This window comes from Microchirus variegatus, assembly GCF_963457635.1.
Source record: "Microchirus variegatus genome assembly, chromosome: 11".
Taxonomy (NCBI): Eukaryota; Metazoa; Chordata; class Actinopteri; order Pleuronectiformes; family Soleidae; genus Microchirus; species Microchirus variegatus.
This window is the reverse complement of record NC_139812.1, coordinates 27,025,518-27,046,624: the sequence shown is the minus strand read 5'-3', so window position 1 is coordinate 27,046,624 and position 21,107 is coordinate 27,025,518. Positions and strand designations below refer to the sequence as shown.

The 21,107-nt window shown below is 38.5% G+C and overlaps 2 protein-coding genes across 2 annotated transcripts in view; one reads left to right on the top strand and one right to left on the bottom strand.

Annotated features, from left to right (window-relative positions):
• prkg2l (protein kinase cGMP-dependent 2, like) overlaps nucleotides 1-13,590 on the bottom strand; it is a gene marked incomplete at both ends in the record, with an annotated part of 25,111 nt that extends 11,521 nt beyond the window's left edge. Inside the window, 3 exons of the mRNA XM_083897854.1 lie at nucleotides 718-884; nucleotides 9,808-10,194; nucleotides 13,469-13,590. Coding sequence (XP_083753980.1) covers nucleotides 718-884; nucleotides 9,808-10,194; nucleotides 13,469-13,590 — 676 coding nt within the window. The remainder of the gene's footprint in view (nucleotides 1-717; nucleotides 885-9,807; nucleotides 10,195-13,468) is intronic.
• A 1,700-nt stretch (nucleotides 13,591-15,290) lies between these two features.
• Nucleotides 15,291-19,674, top strand: LOC310933632 (peptidyl-prolyl cis-trans isomerase A-like; the record flags this gene model as incomplete). Its single annotated transcript, XM_083897163.1, has 6 exons — nucleotides 15,291-15,440; nucleotides 16,355-16,385; nucleotides 16,473-16,561; nucleotides 16,729-16,825; nucleotides 17,783-17,858; nucleotides 19,170-19,674. 6 exons carry the CDS (start codon nucleotides 15,291-15,293, stop codon nucleotides 19,303-19,305), a joined length of 579 nt encoding a protein of 192 aa, XP_083753289.1. The 3' UTR covers nucleotides 19,306-19,674.
• Between the last annotated feature and the right edge of the window lie 1,433 nt (nucleotides 19,675-21,107).

Here is a 21,107-nt window from a genome sequence, read left to right as displayed (position 1 = left end):
AGAAATTGGGCTAGCTTTTGTTAGCAATACCAGTCGATATATGCTTTTTTGTCTTTTGGTGTGAAAAGTAAGCGAGATAGTGATGACACAGCACCCCCTAACTGCAAAAATTGGTATTACCAAAACAAATGCAAGAAGGTTTAAAAAAAAAAAAACCTTCCTAAATCAGTTATTTTGTTGTATTTTAGATTTGAACCTACATGTGTGATCGTAGTGACTGGGTTTAAAAGGAATTATAATTCAAAGCTAACGCAAATGCTCCCGACTTTATTCGTTCTGTCCCCACATTACGAGGTCGAGTGTCGTAGTGTCGCGTCGACCCACTTGCGAAAGAACTTGAGATTCAAAGTCTTTGCTTCCTTTTGTGCAGTTGATGAACAAGCTGAAGCGGGAACACGGGGCTCAGAGCCAGAGAGTCAGGTCTGTCCGTCAGTCGGTCCGACCACAGCGCCCACACATGGCCATTGTTAACATTTCCCACTGAAGGAGTCAAAGACTTCTGTCAACCGCAGGAATGTTCCACACCAGGAGTCCGTGGGGGGGGTCGATGGCCGATCGAGTGAAAAAAAGACCAATTGTTCAGTAGGGGTGGGCGATATCTCTACGAACGCACAACGTTCAAAGAACGTTAGCCCTGGACCAACAAATAATATTGACTAGATAACCAAAAACACAGAAAATTTCGTACCAAATCTGACAAATCGTGAAAGCTCTGACCTGCGAGGACGTAGAGGTAGTTCCCCGGTTCTCCCTCCTGGATGACCAGCTGACCCTCGGTGTAAACCTTCTCGTACATACAGTCCACCATCTCCCTCATGTGCTGCGGCTCCAGCTTCTTCAGGAAGTCGTTCTTTACGATGGCGTCGTTGATGAGCTTCTTGGTGCTGGGATGGAAAATAGAACAAGAAGAACATTTTGACTGACTCGATTGACCTGAATACCATTTTGGTATTATATATGCTTTCGATTACCCCTTTAGATGAAGGGTTTGTTGCGATCTGCAGTCTCACCACTAGATGTCACCAATTCTCACATCTTACCGTGTACCACGTTTGTTAAATTTGTTGATTTGTGTCATATATGTAGTGCTGGGCCCGTTAACGCCCTTAATGGCATCAACGTTAACGCACATTAAAGGTGCATTATGTAATAAATCTAAAGTAACTGGCCGTAAAATCCTCCTAATATGTCACAGAGACTCAGGAATAATGTTCATATAACAAACTGAACTCACCAACAACAACAGTACAGACAAAATATTTGCATAAAAAAAAATATTTTGCAGACTGCAAATCACGTTTGTGCTTTGAAATCATGTTTTGGCGTCAGGTGGCGCCGTCTACCAGTCATTGCAGTCAGTAGAGTCTCAGCTGCCGAGCAACCACAGGTTGCCAGTTTACATCAGAAAACCTAAAGCTAAAAGACCTCGGTGTTTTGAAATTTTAATGTAGTAACCGTTTTTGGCCACATTCTTACATATGGCGCCTTTAAGGCATGACGCATTTCCATGACGGCGAACTGGGAAAAGACGCACGTGACGCCATGTTTACGTACCGCTGCACCGGAGTCCAGGCCCCGTTTACCAGTTAGCTCAGTTAGCTGCGTTAGCTCCTTTAGCGCCGTTAGCACGCCTACAGTGGAACTGGAGCGGTCTGTTTATTAAACGAAAAGATCAGCGCTAACAAATAACCAGCGTACCTGTGTACTGCGTATACGTGCCTCTGTTTTTAGAGTTTAGCGTTACTTCAGAGACTCATTTTCAGGTAAAACATGACGTCACGTGGGTCTTTTTCCGGTCGGTCGTCATGGAAACGTTGCATGCGTTAATGTGCGTTAACATTGGCGCCGTTAACGTGCCCAACACTACATATATGTAAAGTATTCTCAAGTGTTTGAGGCAAGACTTTGACATCACCAAGCAACCAGCAGAGTCGCCCCCTGGTGGTCGTTCAACATTAGCATCCTCAGGGTAACCAGAAAACTAAGTCCTTTTCTTGATACATGGTCCATGATATTTACACCAATGCTATTAATGGATGAATGAGTGAGTTTTTGGACTGTTTTCCTGAATGTAAACGCCAGATTAACAATCTCTGAATTCAGGGCACATGTTTTTTGTTTGCGTCCTTGATTATCACATCACACAGAGGACGTGTGTGTGTGTGTGTGTGAGTGCATTCAGGGAAACAGAGTATGCTTATTGGATCGGTGTAGTAGGTGAGGAGGTGGTGTTGGTGGTGATGGTGAAGCAGAGGTTGTGTAATTGACGCCCATAATGACCCAGAGACAACATTTAGATGCTGCAGCCCTTTGTTTGCCTTCCGTGTCGTTCTATTGTGCAGTTCATGCTAATAAAGCCTTTGAAATGTGGGTGGAATCACAAAGAGTGAGCGCAGCTCTCACATCATCCTGCCAATAATACTGAGTGTGTGTGTGTGTGTGTGGATTTACACTGTGTAAATAACAAGAGAAAGTGGAAAGGAAGCAAATGAATTGAACTTATCGTTTTCCGTTTATCTGACAAATTATACATTTGTTCGCCTGAAAAGATGACTTGAAATCAGGGTATATCAGGGTATCAGCATATCCCAATGCTCTGATGCACAAACCTCGTAAGGAATAATTTTTATGATTTTTTGAAATCCAGGAAATTACCCCTTTGCTCTGATGCACTTTGACAGTGAGCTGGTTCCCTTCAAAAAAACAAAAAGTATCTCGGAATGACTTGAAATTTACCATCATAATAGTCGGCATTGCCCTGAACAAGGATCCATTGAAAAAATTTGAAAACCTCTTAAGGAATAATTTTTATGATTTTTTGAAATCCAGGAAATTATCCCGTTGCTCTGATGCACTTTGACAGTGAGCTGGCTCCCTTCAAAAAAACAAAAAGTATCTCGGAATGACTTGAAATTTACCATCATAATAGTCGGCATCGCCCTGAACAAGGATCCGTTGAAAAAATTTGAAAACCTCTTAAGGAATAATTTTTATGATTTTTTGAAATCCAGGAAATTATCTCGTTGCTCTGATGCACTTTGACAGTGAGCTGGCTCCCTTCAAAAAAACAAAAAGTATCTCGGAATGACTTGAAATTTACCATCATAATAGTCGGCATCACCCTGAATAAGGATCCGTTGAAAATATTTGCAAACCTCTTAAGGAATAATTTTTATGATTTTTTGAAATCCAGGAAATGATCCATTCGCCCTGATGCACTTTGACAGTGAGCTGATTTCTTCTTGAAAACAAAAAGTATCTCGGAATGACTTGAAATTTACCATCATAATAGTCGGCATCGCCCTGAACAAGGATCCGTTGAAAAAATTTGAAAACCTCTTAAGGAATAATTTTTATGATTTTTTGAAATCCAGGAAATTATCCCGTTGCTCTGATGCACTTTGACAGTGAGCTGGCTCCCTTCAAAAAAACAAAAAGTATCTCGGAATGACTTGAAATTTACCATCATAATAGTCGACATTGCCCTGAACAAGGATCCGTTGAAAAAATTTGAAAACCTCTTAAGGAATAATTTTTATGATTTTTTGAAATCCAGGAAATTACCTCGTTGCTCTGATGCACTTTGACAGTGAGCTGGCTCCCTTCAAAAAAACAAAAAGTATCTCGGAATGACTTGAAATTTACCATCATAATAGTCGGCATCACCCTGAATAAGGATCCGTTGAAAATATTTGCAAACCTCTTAAGGAATAATTTTTATGATTTTTTGAAATCCAGGAAATTATCCATTCGCCCTGATGCACTTTGACAGTGAGCTGATTTCTTCTCGAAAACAAAAAGTATCTCGGAATGACTTGAAATTTACCATCATAATAGTCGACATCGCCCTGAACAAGGATCCGTTGAAAAAATTTGAAAACCTCTTAAGGAATAATTTTTATGATTTTTTGAAATTCAGGAAATTATCCATTCGCCCTGATGCACTTTGATAATGAGCTGATTTCTTCTCGAAAACAAAAAGTATCTCGGAATGACTTGAAATTTACCATCATAATAGTCGGCATCGCCCTGAACAAGGATCCGTTGAAACAATTTGAAAACCTCTTAAGGAATAATTTTTATGATTTTTTGAAATCCAGGAAATTATCCCGTTGCTCTGATGCACTTTGACAGTGAGCTGGCTTCCTTCAAAAAAACAAAAAGTATCTCGGAATGACTTGAAATTTACCATCATAATAGTCGGCATCGCCCTGAACAAGGATCCGTTGAAACAATTTGAAAACCTCTTAAGGAATAATTTTTATGATTTTTTGAAATTCAGGAAATGATCCATTCGCCCTGATGCACTTTGACAGTGACCTGATTTCTTCTCGAAAACAAAAAGTATCTCGGAATGACTTGAAATTTACCATCATAATAGTCGGCATCGCCCTGAACAAGGATCCGTTGAAAAAATTTGAAAACCTCTTAAGGAATAATTTTTATGATTTTTTGAAATCCAGGAAATTATCCCGTTGCTCTGATGCACTTTGACAGTGAGCTGGCTCCCTTCAAAAAAACAAAAAGTATCTCGGAATGACTTGAAATTTACCATCATAATAGTCGGCATCGCCCTGAACAAGGATCCGTTGAAAAAATTTGAAAACCTCTTAAGGAATAATTTTTATGATTTTTTGAAATCCAGGAAATGATCCCGTTGCTCTGATGCACTTTGACAGTGAGCTGGCTTCCTTCAAAAAAGCAAAAAGTATCTCGGAATGACTTGAAATTTACCATCATAATAGTCGGCATCACCCTGAATAAGGATCCGTTGAAAATATTTGCAAACCTCTTAAGGAATAATTTTTATGATTTTTTGAAATCCAGGAAATGATCCATTCGCCCTGATGCACTTTGACAGTGAGCTGATTTCTTCTCGAAAACAAAAAGTATCTCGGAATGACTTGAAATTTACCATCATAATAGTCGGCATCGCCCTGAACAAGGATCCGTTGAAAAAATTTGAAAACCTCTTAAGGAATAATTTTTATGATTTTTTGAAATTCAGGAAATTATCCATTCGCCCTGATGCACTTTGACAGTTAGCTGATTTCTTCTCGAAAACAAAAAGTATCTCGGAATGACTTGAAATTTACCATCATAATAGTCGACATCGCCCTGAATAAGGATCCGTTGAAAATATTTGAAAACCTCTTAAGGAATAATTTTTATGATTTTTTGAAATCCAGGAAATGATCCATTCGCCCTGATGCACTTTGACAGTGAGCTGATTTCTTCTCGAAAACAAAAAGTATCTCGGAATGACTTGAAATTTACCATCATAATAGTCGGCATCGCCCTGAACAAGGATCCGTTGAAAAAATTTGAAAACCTCTTAAGGAATAATTTTTATGATTTTTTGAAATCCAGGAAATTATCCCGTTGCTCTGATACACTTTGACAGTGAGCTGGCTTCCTTCAAAAAAACAAAAAGTATCTCGGATGACTTGAAATTTACCATCATAATAGTCGGCATCGCCCTGAACAAGGATCCATTGAAAAAATTTGAAAATCTCTTAAGGAATAATTTTTATGATTTTTTGAAATCCAGGAAATTATCCCTTTGATCTGATGCACTTTGACAGTGAGCTGGTTCCCTTCAAAAAAACAAAAAGTATCTCGGAATGACTTGAAATTTACCATCATAATAGTCGGCATCACCCTGAATAAGGATCCGTTGAAAATATTTGAAAACCTCTTAAGGAATAATTTTTATGATTTTTTGAAATCCAGGAAATGATCCATTCGCCCTGATGCACTTTGACAGTGAGCTGATTTCTTCTCGAAAACAAAAAGTATCTCGGAATGACTTGAAATTTACCATCATAATAGTCGACATCGCCCTGAATAAGGATCCGTTGAAAATATTTGAAAACCTCTTAAGGAATAATTTTTATGATTTTTTGAAATCCAGGAAATTATCCCGTTGCTCTGATACACTTTGACAGTGAGCTGGCTTCCTTCAAAAAAACAAAAAGTATCTCGGATGACTTGAAATTTACCATCATAATAGTCGACATCGCCCTGAACAAGGATCCGTTGAAAAAATTTGAAAACCTCTTAAGGAATAATTTTTATGATTTTTTGAAATCCAGGAAATTATCTCATTGCTCTGATGCACTTTGACAGTGAGCTGGCTCCCTTCAAAAAAACAAAAAGTATCTCGGAATGACTTGAAATTTACCATCATAATAGTCGGCATCGCCCTGAACAAGGATCCGTTGAAAATATTTGAAAACCTCTTAAGAAATAATTTTTATGATTTTTTGAAATCCAGGAATTTACCCCTATGCTCTGATGCACTTTGACAGTGAGCTGGTTCCCTTCAAAAAAACAAAAAGTATCTCGGAATGACTTGAAATTTACCATCATAATAGTCGGCATCGCCCTGAACAAGGATCCGTTGAAAAAATTTGAAAACCTCTTAAGGAATAATTTTTATGATTTTTTGAAATCCAGGAAATTATCCCTTTGCTCTGATGCACTTTGACAGTGAGCTGGTTCCCTTCAAAAAAACAAAAAGTATCTCGGAATGACTTGAAATTTACCATCATAATAGTCGACATCGCCCTGAATAAGGATCCGTTGAAAATATTTGAAAACCTCTTAAGGAATAATTTTTATGATTTTTTGAAATCCAGGAAATTATCCCTTTGCTCTGATGCACTTTGACAGTGAGCTGGTTCCCTTCAAAAAAACAAAAAGTATCTCAGAATGACTTGAAATTTACCATCATAATAGTCGGCATCACCCTGAATAAGGATCCATTGAAAATATTTGCAAACCTCTTAAGGAATAATTTTTATGAATTTTTGAAATCCAGGAAATTATCCATTCGCCCTGACGCACTTTGACAGTGAGCTGATTTCTTCTCGAAAACAAAAAGTATCTCGGAATGACTTGAAATTTACCATCATAATAGTCGGCATCGCCCTGAACAAGGATCCGTTGAAAAAATTTGAAAACCTCTTAAGAAATAATTTTTATGATTTTTTGAAATCCAGGAAATTACCCCTTTGCTCTGATGCACTTTGACAGTGAGCTGGTTCCCTTCAAAAAAACAAAAAGTATCTCGGAATGACTTGAAATTTACCATCATAATAGTCGGCATCACCCTGAATAAGGATCCGTTGAAAATATTTGCAAACCTCTTAAGGAATAATTTTTATGATTTTTTGAAATCCAGGAAATTATCCCGTTGCTCTGATACACTTTGACAGTGAGCTGGCTTCCTTCAAAAAAACAAAAAGTATCTCGGAATGACTTGAAATTTACCATCATAATAGTCGACATCGCCCTGAACAAGGATCCGTTGAAAATATTTGCAAACCTCTTAAGGAATAATTTTTATGATTTTTTGAAATCCAGGAAATTATCCCGTTGCTCTGATGCACTTTGACAGTGAGCTGGCTCCCTTCAAAAAAACAAAAAGTATCTCGGAATGACTTGAAATTTACCATCATAATAGTCGGCATCGCCCTGAACAAGGATCCGTTGAAAAAATTTGAAAACCTCTTAAGAAATAATTTTTATGATTTTTTGAAATCCAGGAAATTACCCCTTTGCTCTGATGCACTTTGACAGTGAGCTGGTTCCCTTCAAAAAAACAAAAAGTATCTCGGAATGACTTGAAATTTACCATCATAATAGTCGGCATCGCCCTGAACAAGGATCCGTTGAAAAAATTTGAAAACCTCTTATGGAATAATTTTTATGATTTTTTGAAATCCAGGAAATTATCCCTTTGCTCTGATGCACTTTGACAGTGAGCTGGTTCCCTTCAAAAAAAAACAAAAAGTATCTCGGAATGACTTGAAATTTACCATCATAATAGTCGGCATCGCCCTGAATAATGATCCGTTGAAAAAATTTGAAAACCTCTTAAGGAATAATTTTTATGATTTTTTGAAATTCAGGAAATTATCCCTTTGCTCTGATGCACTTTGACAGTGAGCTGGTTCCCTTCAAAAAAACAAAAAGTATCTCGGAATGACTTGACATTTACCATCATAATAGTCGGCATCACCCTGAATAAGGATCCATTGAAAATATTTGTAAACCTCTTAAGGAATAATTTTTATGAATTTTTGAAATCCAGGAAATTATCCATTCGCCCTGATGCACTTTGACAGTGAGCTGATTTCTTCTCGAAAACAAAAAGTATCTGGGAATGACTTGAAATTTACCATCATAATAGTCGGCATCGCCCTGAACAAGGATCCGTTGAAAAAATTTGAAAACCTCTTAAGAAATAATTTTTATGATTTTTTGAAATCCAGGAAATTAACCCTTTGCTCTGATGCACTTTGACAGTGAGCTGGTTCCCTTCAAAAAAACAAAAAGTATCTTGGAATGACTTGAAATTTACCATCATAATAGTCGACATCGCCCTGAATAAGGATCCGTTGAAAATATTTGAAAACCTCTTAAGGAATAATTTTTATGATTTTTTGAAATCCAGGAAATGATCCATTCGCCCTGACGCACTTTGACAGTGAGCTGATTTCTTCTCGAAAACAAAAAGTATCTCGGAATGACTTGAAATTTACCGTCATAATAGTCGACATCGCCCTGAACAAGGATCCGTTGAAAAAATTTGAAAACCTCTTAAGGAATAATTTTTATGATTTTTTGAAATTCAGGAAATTATCCATTCGCCCTGATGCACTTTGACAGTGAGCTGATTTCTTCTCGAAAACAAAAAGTATCTCGGAATGACTTGAAATTTACCATCATAATAGTCGGCATCGCCCTGAACAAGGATCCATTGAAAAAATTTGAAAACCTCTTAAGGAATAATTTTTATGATTTTTTGAAATCCAGGAAATTATCCCTTTGCTCTGATGCACTTTGACAGTGAGCTGGTTCCCTTCAAAAAAACAAAAAGTATCTCGGAATGACTTGAAATTTACCATCATAATAGTCGGCATCACCCTGAATAAGGATCCGTTGAAAATATTTGCAAACCTCTTAAGGAATAATTTTTATGAATTTTTGAAATCCAGGAAATGATCCCATTACTCTGCTGACTTTGCCAGTGAGCTGGCTTCCTTCAAAAAAACAAAAAGTATCTCGGAATGACTTGAAATTTACCATCATAATAGTCGGCATCGCCCTGAATAAGGATCCGTTGAAAATATTTGCAAACCTCTTAAGGAATAATTTTTATGATTTTTTGAAATTCAGGAAATGATCCATTCGCCCTGATGCACTTTGACAGTGACCTGATTTCTTCTCGAAAACAAAAAGTATCTCAGAATGACTTGAAATTTACCATCATAATAGTCGGCATCGCCCTGAACAAGGATCCGTTGAAAAAATTTGAAAACCTCTTAAGGAATAATTTTTATGATTTTTTGAAATCCAGGAAATTATCCTGTTGCTCTGATGCACTTTGACAGTGAGCTGGCTTCCTTCAAAAAAACAAAAAGTATCTCGGAATGACTTGAAATTTACCATCATAATCGTCAGCATCGCCCTGAATAAGGATCCGTTGAAAATATTTGCAAACCTCTTAAGGAATAATTTTAATGAATTTTTGAAATTCAGGAATTTTTTGAATTCAGCTCCCACTATAGGAATACATACTTCCTACATACACTGTACTAGCCATGACAAATAGAAGTTGTTGATCCACTGCTGCCTCCATTAGTTTATTAAAATATGTTATTTTGTGACTTAAGTGTTTGAAATCCTTCGCTCAGATTTACTTCAGTGACACAAACTGACCAAATAATTTGTATAGTAATAGTAATTTTTAGTAGTTTTCTGTGTTTCCTTATCAAAAGTGTAGAATTGGTGACTTACTGTGAGTCTTTGTGGACCTTCACAGTGAAGCCGTGTTCCGGTCTCAGGCCTCGGCAGAAGTTGTCCGACGTGGGTTCGGCAGAGACCCCTTCTTTTGCTTTGAGCCGGCGGTGGACCTCTACCGCCACCTGGTGGAAGCGGCTGGGCTCCTGGTTGATGACGCTGAAGCGGTGGTGGCTGTGGTGGCTGTGGTTGCAGCGGGCGGGCGGCGGCGGCGGCGGCGAGCGGCCCAGGACGTTGCGGTTGTAGCCGATGGCGTCCTCCAGCTTGTCGATCTGGGAGACTTTGGCCTCCAGCTCCTTCTGGAGACGCTGCAGCTGAAAATCCTGGGCTCGGAACTCCTGGTCCCGCTTGGCTAACGCCGCTTCCAGGCGCGTAATTCGCAACCTGGGCAAAAAAACAAAAAACTCCCATGAAAATGTTCCTCAAAGTGAAATCTTGACGACAGTCTGTGCTGCACACAGGAAGTGGTTTGCTGTCGAGGCAGCATTGAGCTAGTAAAGTGAGGCGACTGAAAACACTGAGAAACTTCCACGAAAAGCTTCAGAAGTGAATTCTATTCAGAAGTTTCACGGCCTTCTTGTCTCCGCCCGCCCCTGCTCTGCTGCTGTATACACACAAACGCTCCCTCACTCAGGTATATATGATATGATTTCGCTTGACAGAGCCTGGATGCAGCAAACAAATAATGTAACATCCTAATGTAACATCGTTTAACCTTAATCCAACCCTAACTTTAATCTTAACCAAAGCCCAACTTTAATCTTAACCAAACCCTCATTTTAACCTTAATCCAACCCTAACTTTAATCTTAACCAAAGCCCAACTTTAATCTTAACCAAACCCTCATTTTAACCTTAATCCAACCCAACTTTAACTCTAACCAAAGCCTTACTTTAATCTTAACCAAAGCCTAACTTTAACCTTAACCAAAGCCCAACTTTAACCTTAACCAAAGCCTAACTTTCACCTTAACCAAAACCCAACTTTATTCTGAACCAAATCCTAACTGTTACCTTAACCAAAGCCTAACTTTAACCTCAATCAAACCCTAACTTTAATCTTAACCAAACCCTAACTTTTAACCTTAACAAAAGCCCAACTTTAACCTTAACCCAAAGCCTAACTTCAATCTTAACCAAAGCCCAACTTTTACCTTAACCAAAGCCCAACTTTAACCTTAACCAAAGCCTAACTTTAATCTTAACCAAAGCCCAACTTTAACCTTAACCAAAGCCTAACTTTTACCTTAACCAAAGCCCAACTTTAACTTTAACCAAAGCCTAAACTAACCTTACCCAAAGCCCAACTTTAACCTTAACCAAAGCCTAACTTTAATCTTAACCAAAGCCCAACTCTTACTTTAACCAAACCCCAACTTCAACCTTAACCTAAGCCCAATTTCAACCTTAACCAAAGCCTAACTTTAACCTCAATCAAACCCTAACTTTAACCTTAACAAAAGCCCAACTATTACCTTAATCCAACCCTAAATTTAATCTTAACCAAACCCTAATTTTAACCTTAAAAAAGCCCAACTTTTACCTTAACCTAAGCCTAACTTTATTCTTTATTCTTATTCTTGTCTCCGCCCGCCCCTGCTCTGCTGCTGTATACACACAAACGCTCTCCCTCACTCAGGTATATATGATATGATTTAGCTTGACAGAGCCTGAATGTAGCAAACAAATAATGTAACATCATTCCTGTTCATGACGACCAAACATGACGCAGAATAACCCACGACAGCAAAACCAGCAGAAGTTGCGTACTGCAGCTTTAAGTGTCAGGATTTACGGTGATGTTTGTCGCTCACTGCCTGCTGAAGAGGGCGCTATTTTAAGAAAACCACTTTATCTCACTGTTGGATGATTATTTATGTCTGGAAACTGAAGTGTGTGTCTCTTTGTAAGATGAACTCTCCCCACACACCAAACCCCATAGAGAAAATCATCAATTTTAACCTCACAGCACACAGGAGTTCACAGGAGTTGTCGATCCACTGTTTGCCTCCGTCACTAAGTTCAAACGTCTTATTTTGTCACTTCGGCTTCTCAAATCCTTTGTTCAGATTGACCCCAGTGACACAAAGTGACCACACGAGGCAGCAGCAGACCAGCAGCTCCTGTGTCCTAATGAGCTAAAAACGTTGATTTTCTCTATGGAGTTTGGTGCAGTGTGCGGAAAGTGTCACAAACTTCTGTTTCTGACTGCGAATTAAAAACACTGAACATCTACTTAAGATAGAAGCGGACGTTTAGAGATGAGAGGCTTTTGTGTTCGCTTACTGAAGGTTTAAATCCTGGGAACTGTCACGGGCAGAGATGCACTTGAGCAAGGTTTAAATCCCTTCATGTGTTCACTGTTCAAGTTAAACTCACTTTATCTGACTGCTGTTTGAAAACCTCTCTCTCTCTCTCTGACATCATGTGACCTGATGTGAGTCCTGAGATCATTTATGTTGTGATTTGAACAGGAAGCTTTGATGCTTTCACCTGATCTGCATCTTCACATTAATGTCATCTCTCATTAGTGTAAAGTACACGAGCTAATTTATTCCCTCATGGTCTCAGTCGCTCTCTCCCACCCACACACACATGCATGCACGCACACACACACACGCACACACACGCACACACACACACACGCACCCACACACACACACACACACACACACACACACACACACAGTCTGGTTTCAATGACTTACATTCATTTCCTGGAGATTCTAACCATAACTACTACTAACTTAACTTTAACTTCTACCTAAGCCTAATTTAAACCTTAATCCAACCCTAACTTTAATCTTAACCAAAGCCCAACTTTAACTTTAACCAAAGCCTAAATTAACCTTAACCTAACCCCAACTTTAACCTTAACTAAAGCCCAACTTCAATCTTAACCTAAGCCCAACATTAACCTTTAACAAACTCCAACTTTAACCTTAACCAAAGCCCAACTTTATTCTGAACCAAATCCTAACTGTTACCTTAACCAAAGCCTAACTTTAACCTCAATCAAACCCTAACTTTAATCTTAACCAAACCCTAACTTTAACCTTAACAAAAGCCCAACTTTAACCTTAACCAAAGCTTAAATGTTACCTTAACCAAAGCCTAACTTTAACCTCAATCAAAGCCTAACTTTAATCTTAACCAAACCCTAACTTTCACCTTTACCAAAGCTCAACTTTAACCTTAACCAAAGCCTAACTTTAATCTTATCCAAAGCCTAACTTTAACCTTAATCCAACCCCAACTTTAATCTTAACCAAAGCCCAACTTTTACCTTAATCAAAGCCCAATTTTAACCTTAACCCAAGCCTAAATTTAACTTTATCCAAAGCCCAACTTTTACCTTAATCAAAGCCCAACTTTAACCAAAGCCCAACTTTAATATTAACCCAACCCTAACTTTAATCTTAAACAAACCCTAAATTTAACCTTAACCAAAGCCCAACTTTAATCTTAACCAAATCCCAACTTTATTCTTAACCAAAGCCCAACTTTCTGCCTTTATTAGGACTAGGTTTTGGTCTCCATGAGGACGACTGGTCCTGACAAGGTCAGTGTTTAAGACAGAAAACTGTCCCAAAGAGGCAACAACACACATCATCATCATCATCATCATCATCATCATCATCATGTTATAACGTGTTCACCTGAGAGCGTCCGTGTCCACAGCATCAGGGTGTTTGTGTTTGGAGGCCGGACACTTGTTCTCCTCAGCCCTCGGGGCTTTTATCGAACCGTTGCCCATGGCCACGCGTTGAGTGGCCACCATAGGAATGTGCCCACGGGTCCAGATCAGCACCAGGATCTGAGGTCTGAAGAACCAGACCAGGATCTGAGGGGTCTTGACACCGCAAAAATAATGTTCCTGTGGAGGAACGACAAAGACGAGTGAGGATCATCTCAGTCAGTCGGAGAGGAAATAACTCAAAGAATCCCTCCCTCATTCTTTATCATATGATAAACTTCAGAAATGCAACAATCTCAGTATTTATACATGAAAAAAGGTCACAACTTACTTTTAAAGTCAATGTTTTAACGTCACAGTGTGACAAACACCTGCCACTGTATCCGTACATGTCTTAAAAATCTACTTTTTCTGCACATTCTGTCAAAATCTATAAAGAAAGAGAGAATAAATATATATAAATATAAATAATTATGATTTACTTACAGCGTGTGAGCAGCAGCAGAATGATTAAACGTTGTTCTCCACAGTCACAGTCGTATTCCTCTGCCGCTCCAGCAGCTGCATCTTCTTCGGTTGCCATGAACAAACACAATGACCCTCATCTGTGCTGTGAGAGCTCTGTCGCTGCTTCACAAGTGCTTCTGCTGCTCTGTGACAGCGGAGTGGAAGAGGAGCTGACGCCCCCTTGTGTTCTTTGAGAGGACTGACGATAATAATAATAATAAGAAGAAGAAGAAGAATTAAAAAAGGTATTTAGGCAGAATGTACCTTTATTTTTGGTGAAATAATCAAGCGTTTAAGCAGAAAGATCTTTAAGAAACATATTTGTGAAATAAGTCTTTAGAAGTGTATTTGGGTGAATAAACCTTTAAAAGTGAATTTTAATGGAATAAACCTTTAAATTACTATTTGGGTGGAATGACCCTTTAAATTACTATTTTGTTGGAATAACGTTTTAAAAGTGCATTTTGGTGGAATAAACCTTCAAATAAATATTTGAGTGGAATAAACCTTTATATGAATATTTGGGGGGAATAAACCTTTAAATTAATACTGTGTGGAATAAACCATTAAGTTAATATTTAAGTGGAATAAACCTTTAAATTAATATTTGGGTGGAATAACTCTTTAAATTCATATTTGGTGGAATAAACCTTTAAATTAATATTTTGGTGGAATAAACATTTATATTAATATTTTAGTGGAATACGTGTTCAAATTAATATTTGTGGAATAAACCTTTAAATTACTATCTGAGTGATATAAACCTTAAATAAATATTTGAGTGGAATAAACCTTTATATGAATCTTTTGGGGGAATAAACCTTTAAATTAATATTGTGTGGAATAAACCATCAAGTTAATATTTAAGTAGAATAAACCTTTAAATTGATGTAAAAGACCTCAGTATTTTGAATTTGAATGTAGTAACCGTTGTTGGTCACATTCTTACATATGGCACCTTTAAGTGGAATAAACCTTTGATAGTGCATTTTAGTGGAATAACCCTTTAAATTAATATTTTGGTGAAATAACCCTTTAAATTCATATCTGGGTGTCATAAACCTCCTGACCGTGAGGTGGCGCTGTCTACAAACGTTGTCGTCGTGAAAAGCAGCTCCTCTCAAATGACTGTTGAAACGCTTTGGTTCTCGAACAGTAGAGGGCGATACTGTGCCTTTGAAGCGTCCGATCTGCCTGAAATAGAAGAAGAAGAGCAGACACAGGAAGCACCTACAGTCCCCTCTCGTCCTGGTCCTGGTCTTGGTTCTGGTCTAAAGATGAATCAGATGAAAAACCGCCTCAGGTTCAGTTCTGTCGGAATCGCCGTCTCGAGACTCTTCTCTTCCGCTTCGTCTCCCGCCAAAAACCCCGTTGTTTTTCTGGACATCATGGCGGACAGTGAGAGTCTGGGCAGGATCGTTATCGAGGTAAAAACACCGCAAAAACACAGCAAAACTGTCATTAAAACACTTTAAACAGTGTAAACATGGACGTTTTTATAAAATTATACACGTTTATATGAATAAAATGTGTGTTTACGTTAAATAATGTGTATTTTATGTTGTGTTTATTATGTTTTATTAGTTTTACACGGGTTTAATTTGATTAAACTTCTATGTGTCACTGATACGGCTTTATTTACACACTTTTTAATTAAATAAACTATATTTTATTAATGTTTTCTATTACTGTTTGCTTTTATATTTTTTAATTATTTAAATTATTTAATTCATACGTCACTGTGTGTTTGTACGTGTTTATTTTTCAATATTTGTATTATATGTGTTATATTCTATTGCCAAAACTTGGTTTTATTATTTTCTACAGTTGTTTAATGTTAACATCAGTGTGTGTGTTTGTTGACAGTCTTTATTTCATATAGTGTTTATTTTTTATTAGGTTTAGAGGTTTTATTCAACTTTTATTGTTATCATTATTATTATTATTATTATTATTATTATTATTATTAATAATACAGTTTTATTGACTACACTTACATTATTATTGTTTGCTTTTATGGCAAAATCTGAAGATCAAACTATTTAATTTTAAAAAACAATGTGTTTATTAATAGCCTATATTTATTTTTATAAATATATTGTTTTTTTATAATATTATTTTTTACAAATTTCAGTAATTTTTACACAAACATATTTATATATTATTGCTTTTATATGACTATTCTTACTCCTAGTATTATTTTGTATGTAAAGTGATCATCTGTGCTGTTATAAATAAAGTTTCATTTTAAATTTAATTTAAAATAAAATAAATAATAATAAATAAAGTTACATTTTATGATTAATCCATTCATGTGAATGTGATTTGTGTTCTAATGCAGCTGAATGCAGACGTGGTGCCAAAGACTGCAGGTATGTTGTTTTATTTCTTTATATAAAATTAGATAAAAATACAAAATTTGACTGCGATATAAAAAATAATATTTTACGTTTGAACAGAAAACTTCCGAGCTCTTTGTTCAGGGGAACATGGATATGGATTCAAAGACAGCGTCTTTCACAGGATCGTACCTGAGTTCATGTGTCAGGTGAGATGTTCAGGTGCTCAGGAGTCAATACGCGTGTTAATAATAATACTATATTTGTTTGTTTGTCTTATTTATGTTGTGATTTTGCTGCAGGGACAAAAACTGAGTGTAAAACTCAACTGATAACTGTTGATATTGTATTGTGTTGATATTTTTTCCTCTTACAGGGCGGAGATTTCACCGACCACAACGGCACGGGAGGGAAGTCCATATATGGGAAGACGTTCAAAGATGAAAACTTCAAATTAAAACACACTGGTCCAGGTACGGTTTCCGCTGACGTTTTATAACTCTCTCCTGCACCAAAGTCCATAGAGAAAATCAGTTAATTTAAGCTCACGTGGACACAGGAGCTGCTAGTCCGCTGCTGCCTCGTGTGGTCACTTTGAGTCACTGATGAAAATCTTAACGACGTATTTCAATCACCGAAGTCACGAAAGAACACATTTGAACTTGGTAATTGAGGCAGAAGTGGATCAACAACTGCTGTGAGGTTAAAAACGCTGGTTTTCTCAATGGGATTTGGTGTGGGGAGAGTGAGTGGTTAAAAAAAAAAAAGTTACGTTTTTCAGAACCAGTCATTATAAATAAATATATAGAAATGTATGAAGCAGACATCTTCACTATTCTCTCGTTTAATTAATTAATTAATTTATTTATTTATTTATTTATTTATTTATTTATTCATTTATTTTAAACCATTGATATTTTTCTTATATACATTTTTACTATGGGTTTTGCACTATATAAAAATGATAATATAACAATAATCTTTGTTTATACAGTATAAAATCTATATAGGCCGTGTTCAACGGTATATAAAAAAATAGTAAATTGCAATAAAAATGAACAAAAATTGCAAAAAAAATATGCAATTACATTAAAAATATAAATCAAAAAACATTTATTTTGATGTTTTTGGACATGATTCTTGCGCCTTCTATCAGAAGATTTTGACAGTTTTAGCTCTATATTCCAGTATCACTGCTTGTCCACTAGATGGCAGTGTGTGTACACCAGTCAGCCCTAACACTTTCACTGTGTGGGCTTTTGTAAATCTCCAGGTGAATGACCTAGTTTTTTTGTGACTCAGCACAAACCAGTCACAATAAAAACCTTTTCTCCGATAAAATATAAATGAATACGCAGATATTTTTGGTGCTTGATCACATTTACTGACTTATGTCATTCTTTTGTTTGTTTGTTTGTTTGTTTTTGCAGGAATTCTGTCCATGGCAAACTCGGGACCAAACACCAATGGCTCCCAGTTCTTCATCTGCACGACTAAAACTGAATGGTAAACACTCTGCGCCACTCTGCTTGTCGTTTAATCGCGTTACACTGTGTTTCAAACGTACAGAAATAAGCGTTATTGTGTGTACGACGTAACTTTATACACAAAAAGGCATTTAAAACGCAGTAAAATATAAAATTTTCGCATTTTTGACTGAGGAAAAAGGGAAAAAAAAGTAGTTAAACCCATAATAGTGGAAGTTGTGTTGTAGTTGTTGACACAAACTTCAGTATTGTGGTCTCCGCTCAAACTCGTCTTTAGTTTCTCGGACTAGGTTTTAGTCGAGTTGTTGTAACTCTGAATTTCCCACTGAAGGAACACCAGACTTAAGAATTGCGTGTCCCCAAACACAAACACCGCTACTTTTATCGTTAAAAGTACTTCTGTCGTGTTTCTTTCACGGTAAATCAGTCGTACGCATAGCACTGATTTAATGTTTAATACGTAGACGCGTTGCTACGCTGTCTTTGTGCGCCAAATATCGCGAATAATCGGCTGATATCGCTAACGAGGGTAAGGCCCGAGATACGTTTGCGCCCGTGTTTTATTTCCCCCCCCCGACTTCCCCTCTCTGTAACTCGGAGGTGACGTCAATCCCAGCTCCGACTTCCGAGTTCCGACGTAAATGGAACGTAGCTAGCGCCTTATCCACGCGGATAACACAAACTTTCCTTTATACAATCTTTTATACTTTTATTTGGTTCTTTCAAAGGTTTGCCGTAAACATGGCGACGTTTCAAGAAATGTCTTCGTCCGCAAACTCTAATCTCTGTAGTGCATATGCCAGGCCTTTGTGTGGCGCTGTAACGCTGCCACAGAGACGCAGATCGTACATGAAAACGCAAAAGTGGCGTTCAGAGATTTTTACTCTCTCGGTCATATTTTTTTGGGACTTGTTCCCGTACGTTCGGGCCTAAAACCACGACATTCCGAGACTTGGACTGGGTCAAGAAGAAGAAGAAGACGGGATGTAGTGGACCTGACGTGGCCTCAGGTTAGACTGAAACTAAGCTATGTTCTACTTTAAAAACAGCATGTTTGAATAAAAACAATCTGTTGAGAAGTGTCGACGAGAAACCGAAAGTAAAAGGATCGCGGAGCGTTTCGTCTACAGCTGGTACACGAGTTAAGGCTAAAAAGAACCAAATCGGGGAAAGTGACAATGTCGGAAAAAACTAAGTCGTCATTTTCGAACGTTTCCGTTTTGTCCAGACGAAAAAAACGATGCGTCCCCTCGTTCTCAGACGTCTTCTGTTTTTCCCGGGGTCGCGTGGATTGTCTCGGTCGGCCTTTAACGCGTCTCTGTCCCGACAGGCTGGACGGGAAACACGTGGTGTTCGGACAGGTAACGGACGGCATGGACGTGGTCGCCAAGATGGAGTCGTTTGGTTTGCACGACGGCGGTGTGATCAGGAAAGTAGTCGTGACGGACTGCGGGGAGATCGAATAGCACTTTTTGTACTTTTAACCGATGATGCCTTCAAGGACCCGCCGTCTCTGGGTGTCTTTTAACAGACGTCGTTTCACATGGAAACAGATCGGACACTTCCGCACAGCGTGTTGGGATGTAAATAATGGAATTACGAGGACACGAGCAGTGTTGTTTTCGTCAACGATGACGAAATCGTTTCGTTGACGCCGCTTTTCTTCATGACGATAACGAGACGGTGGCGAGAAAAACACGGCTCTTTGAAGACTAAAACAAGAGTTTTCGTCGACGAGACGAGAATGGACCAGCTGTTGCTTCTGCAGTGTGTGTGTGTGTGTGTGTGTGTGTGTGTGTGTGTGTGTTCACCGTTGAATGAAGATGGACAAGGAAACCTGCATGAAGGACTGAACTGTGGCTGTACTTCTTAACAAAGACAGAGACAGACTTGGACGCTTCTGCTATGTAAAGTGGACTCGTTTTAAGCTAGCGATCTTTATGCTAAACGTGTTGGCAAACGACAAACGGATGGATTATTTAGCGGCAGAAAGAAAGAAAGCAGGACATGACGATAACTGGACGCAGTAGTTAGTAGTAGCGGCTAAAGATAGCTTTTGTTACGCTAACGCAAATTCATTGTGTGTGTGTGTGTGTGTGTGTGTGTGTGTTTCTTAAGCAGCATGTTTAGCCAACAATCTCCAATACTTATTGACCTAAATAAATTTGTTACCAGACTATACTTCTTTTTTTCTACTAAAACTAGACTAAAACCTTTTTGAGTTTTCGTCGACTAAAACTGGAGTAAAACTATCACATATAGAAGTGACTAAAATGTGATTTTAGACTAAGACTAAGTCCAAGATGGTTGTCAAAAACAACACTGGACACGAGGAGTCGTTATTGTTGCGACCGCTCGCCATTTACTGTCCAATAAACGACCACTTTTCATGATTTTACGAGCTCTGCTCTCGGGGACTGGGACGGCGACGCTTTGCCGTCATGTGCCAACAAACTCTCGCTCGAAAGGCTTCCTGGAAACGGTCCATCTGGGCTTTTTTTAGACCCTCTCTGTAACACCGCTCTGACCTGACTTCCCGTCCCCATCCCGAGCAGGATGTGACGTCCAAGACGTGGAGACACTTCACTGCAGAGACCGGGTGGTTCTTCTTATTCTTCTTCTGCTGCTGCTGCTTATCAAGCTAATACTTGATGAAAGTAAATAATGAAGTGATGTCAGAGGAGGAGGAGGAGGAGGGACCCTCCTCTTGCTTCTCCCTAAATGAAACCACATGTTCGCTGACCTTCCACCAGCGTTTGTTTGAATTCTCAGATTACACCATGGTCGCCATGGAGACTGAGCGGGCGGGTGGGTGTACTCGGCTCAGATGTTGTAACAAACTTGATATAATATGCGTCCCCACCCTCGGGGGTTTTCAGTTTTTGAGTTATTTGGAATGCGTGTCCAACGTTGTGGACGGAAAGTTGGCAGGCGGAGACTGAGCGCGCACGCCGCCGCCGCCAATGTTTTAACGCGTGCACGCACGCAATTGCGAAAACAGTGACATCTTCGAAGCGGCGGCCGCATACTTGCGCGATGCGAGCGCTCGGCCGTCGGCTGCCGACCTCCCTCTGTTTGTTTTGGTTTGAAAGTGTCGACAGTTTGACTCAAATCGAGTCTTGTTATGCTGTTATCTTAAAGGCGTTGTTGGGCTTTTGCTGCTTTTTTATCCCCGCTCACATAAAACAGACCCTTTCTGAGTGGAAAATGAAGCTTTGCTCACTCTCTCTGCACCAAAGTCCATAGAGAAAATCACTGATTTTACCTT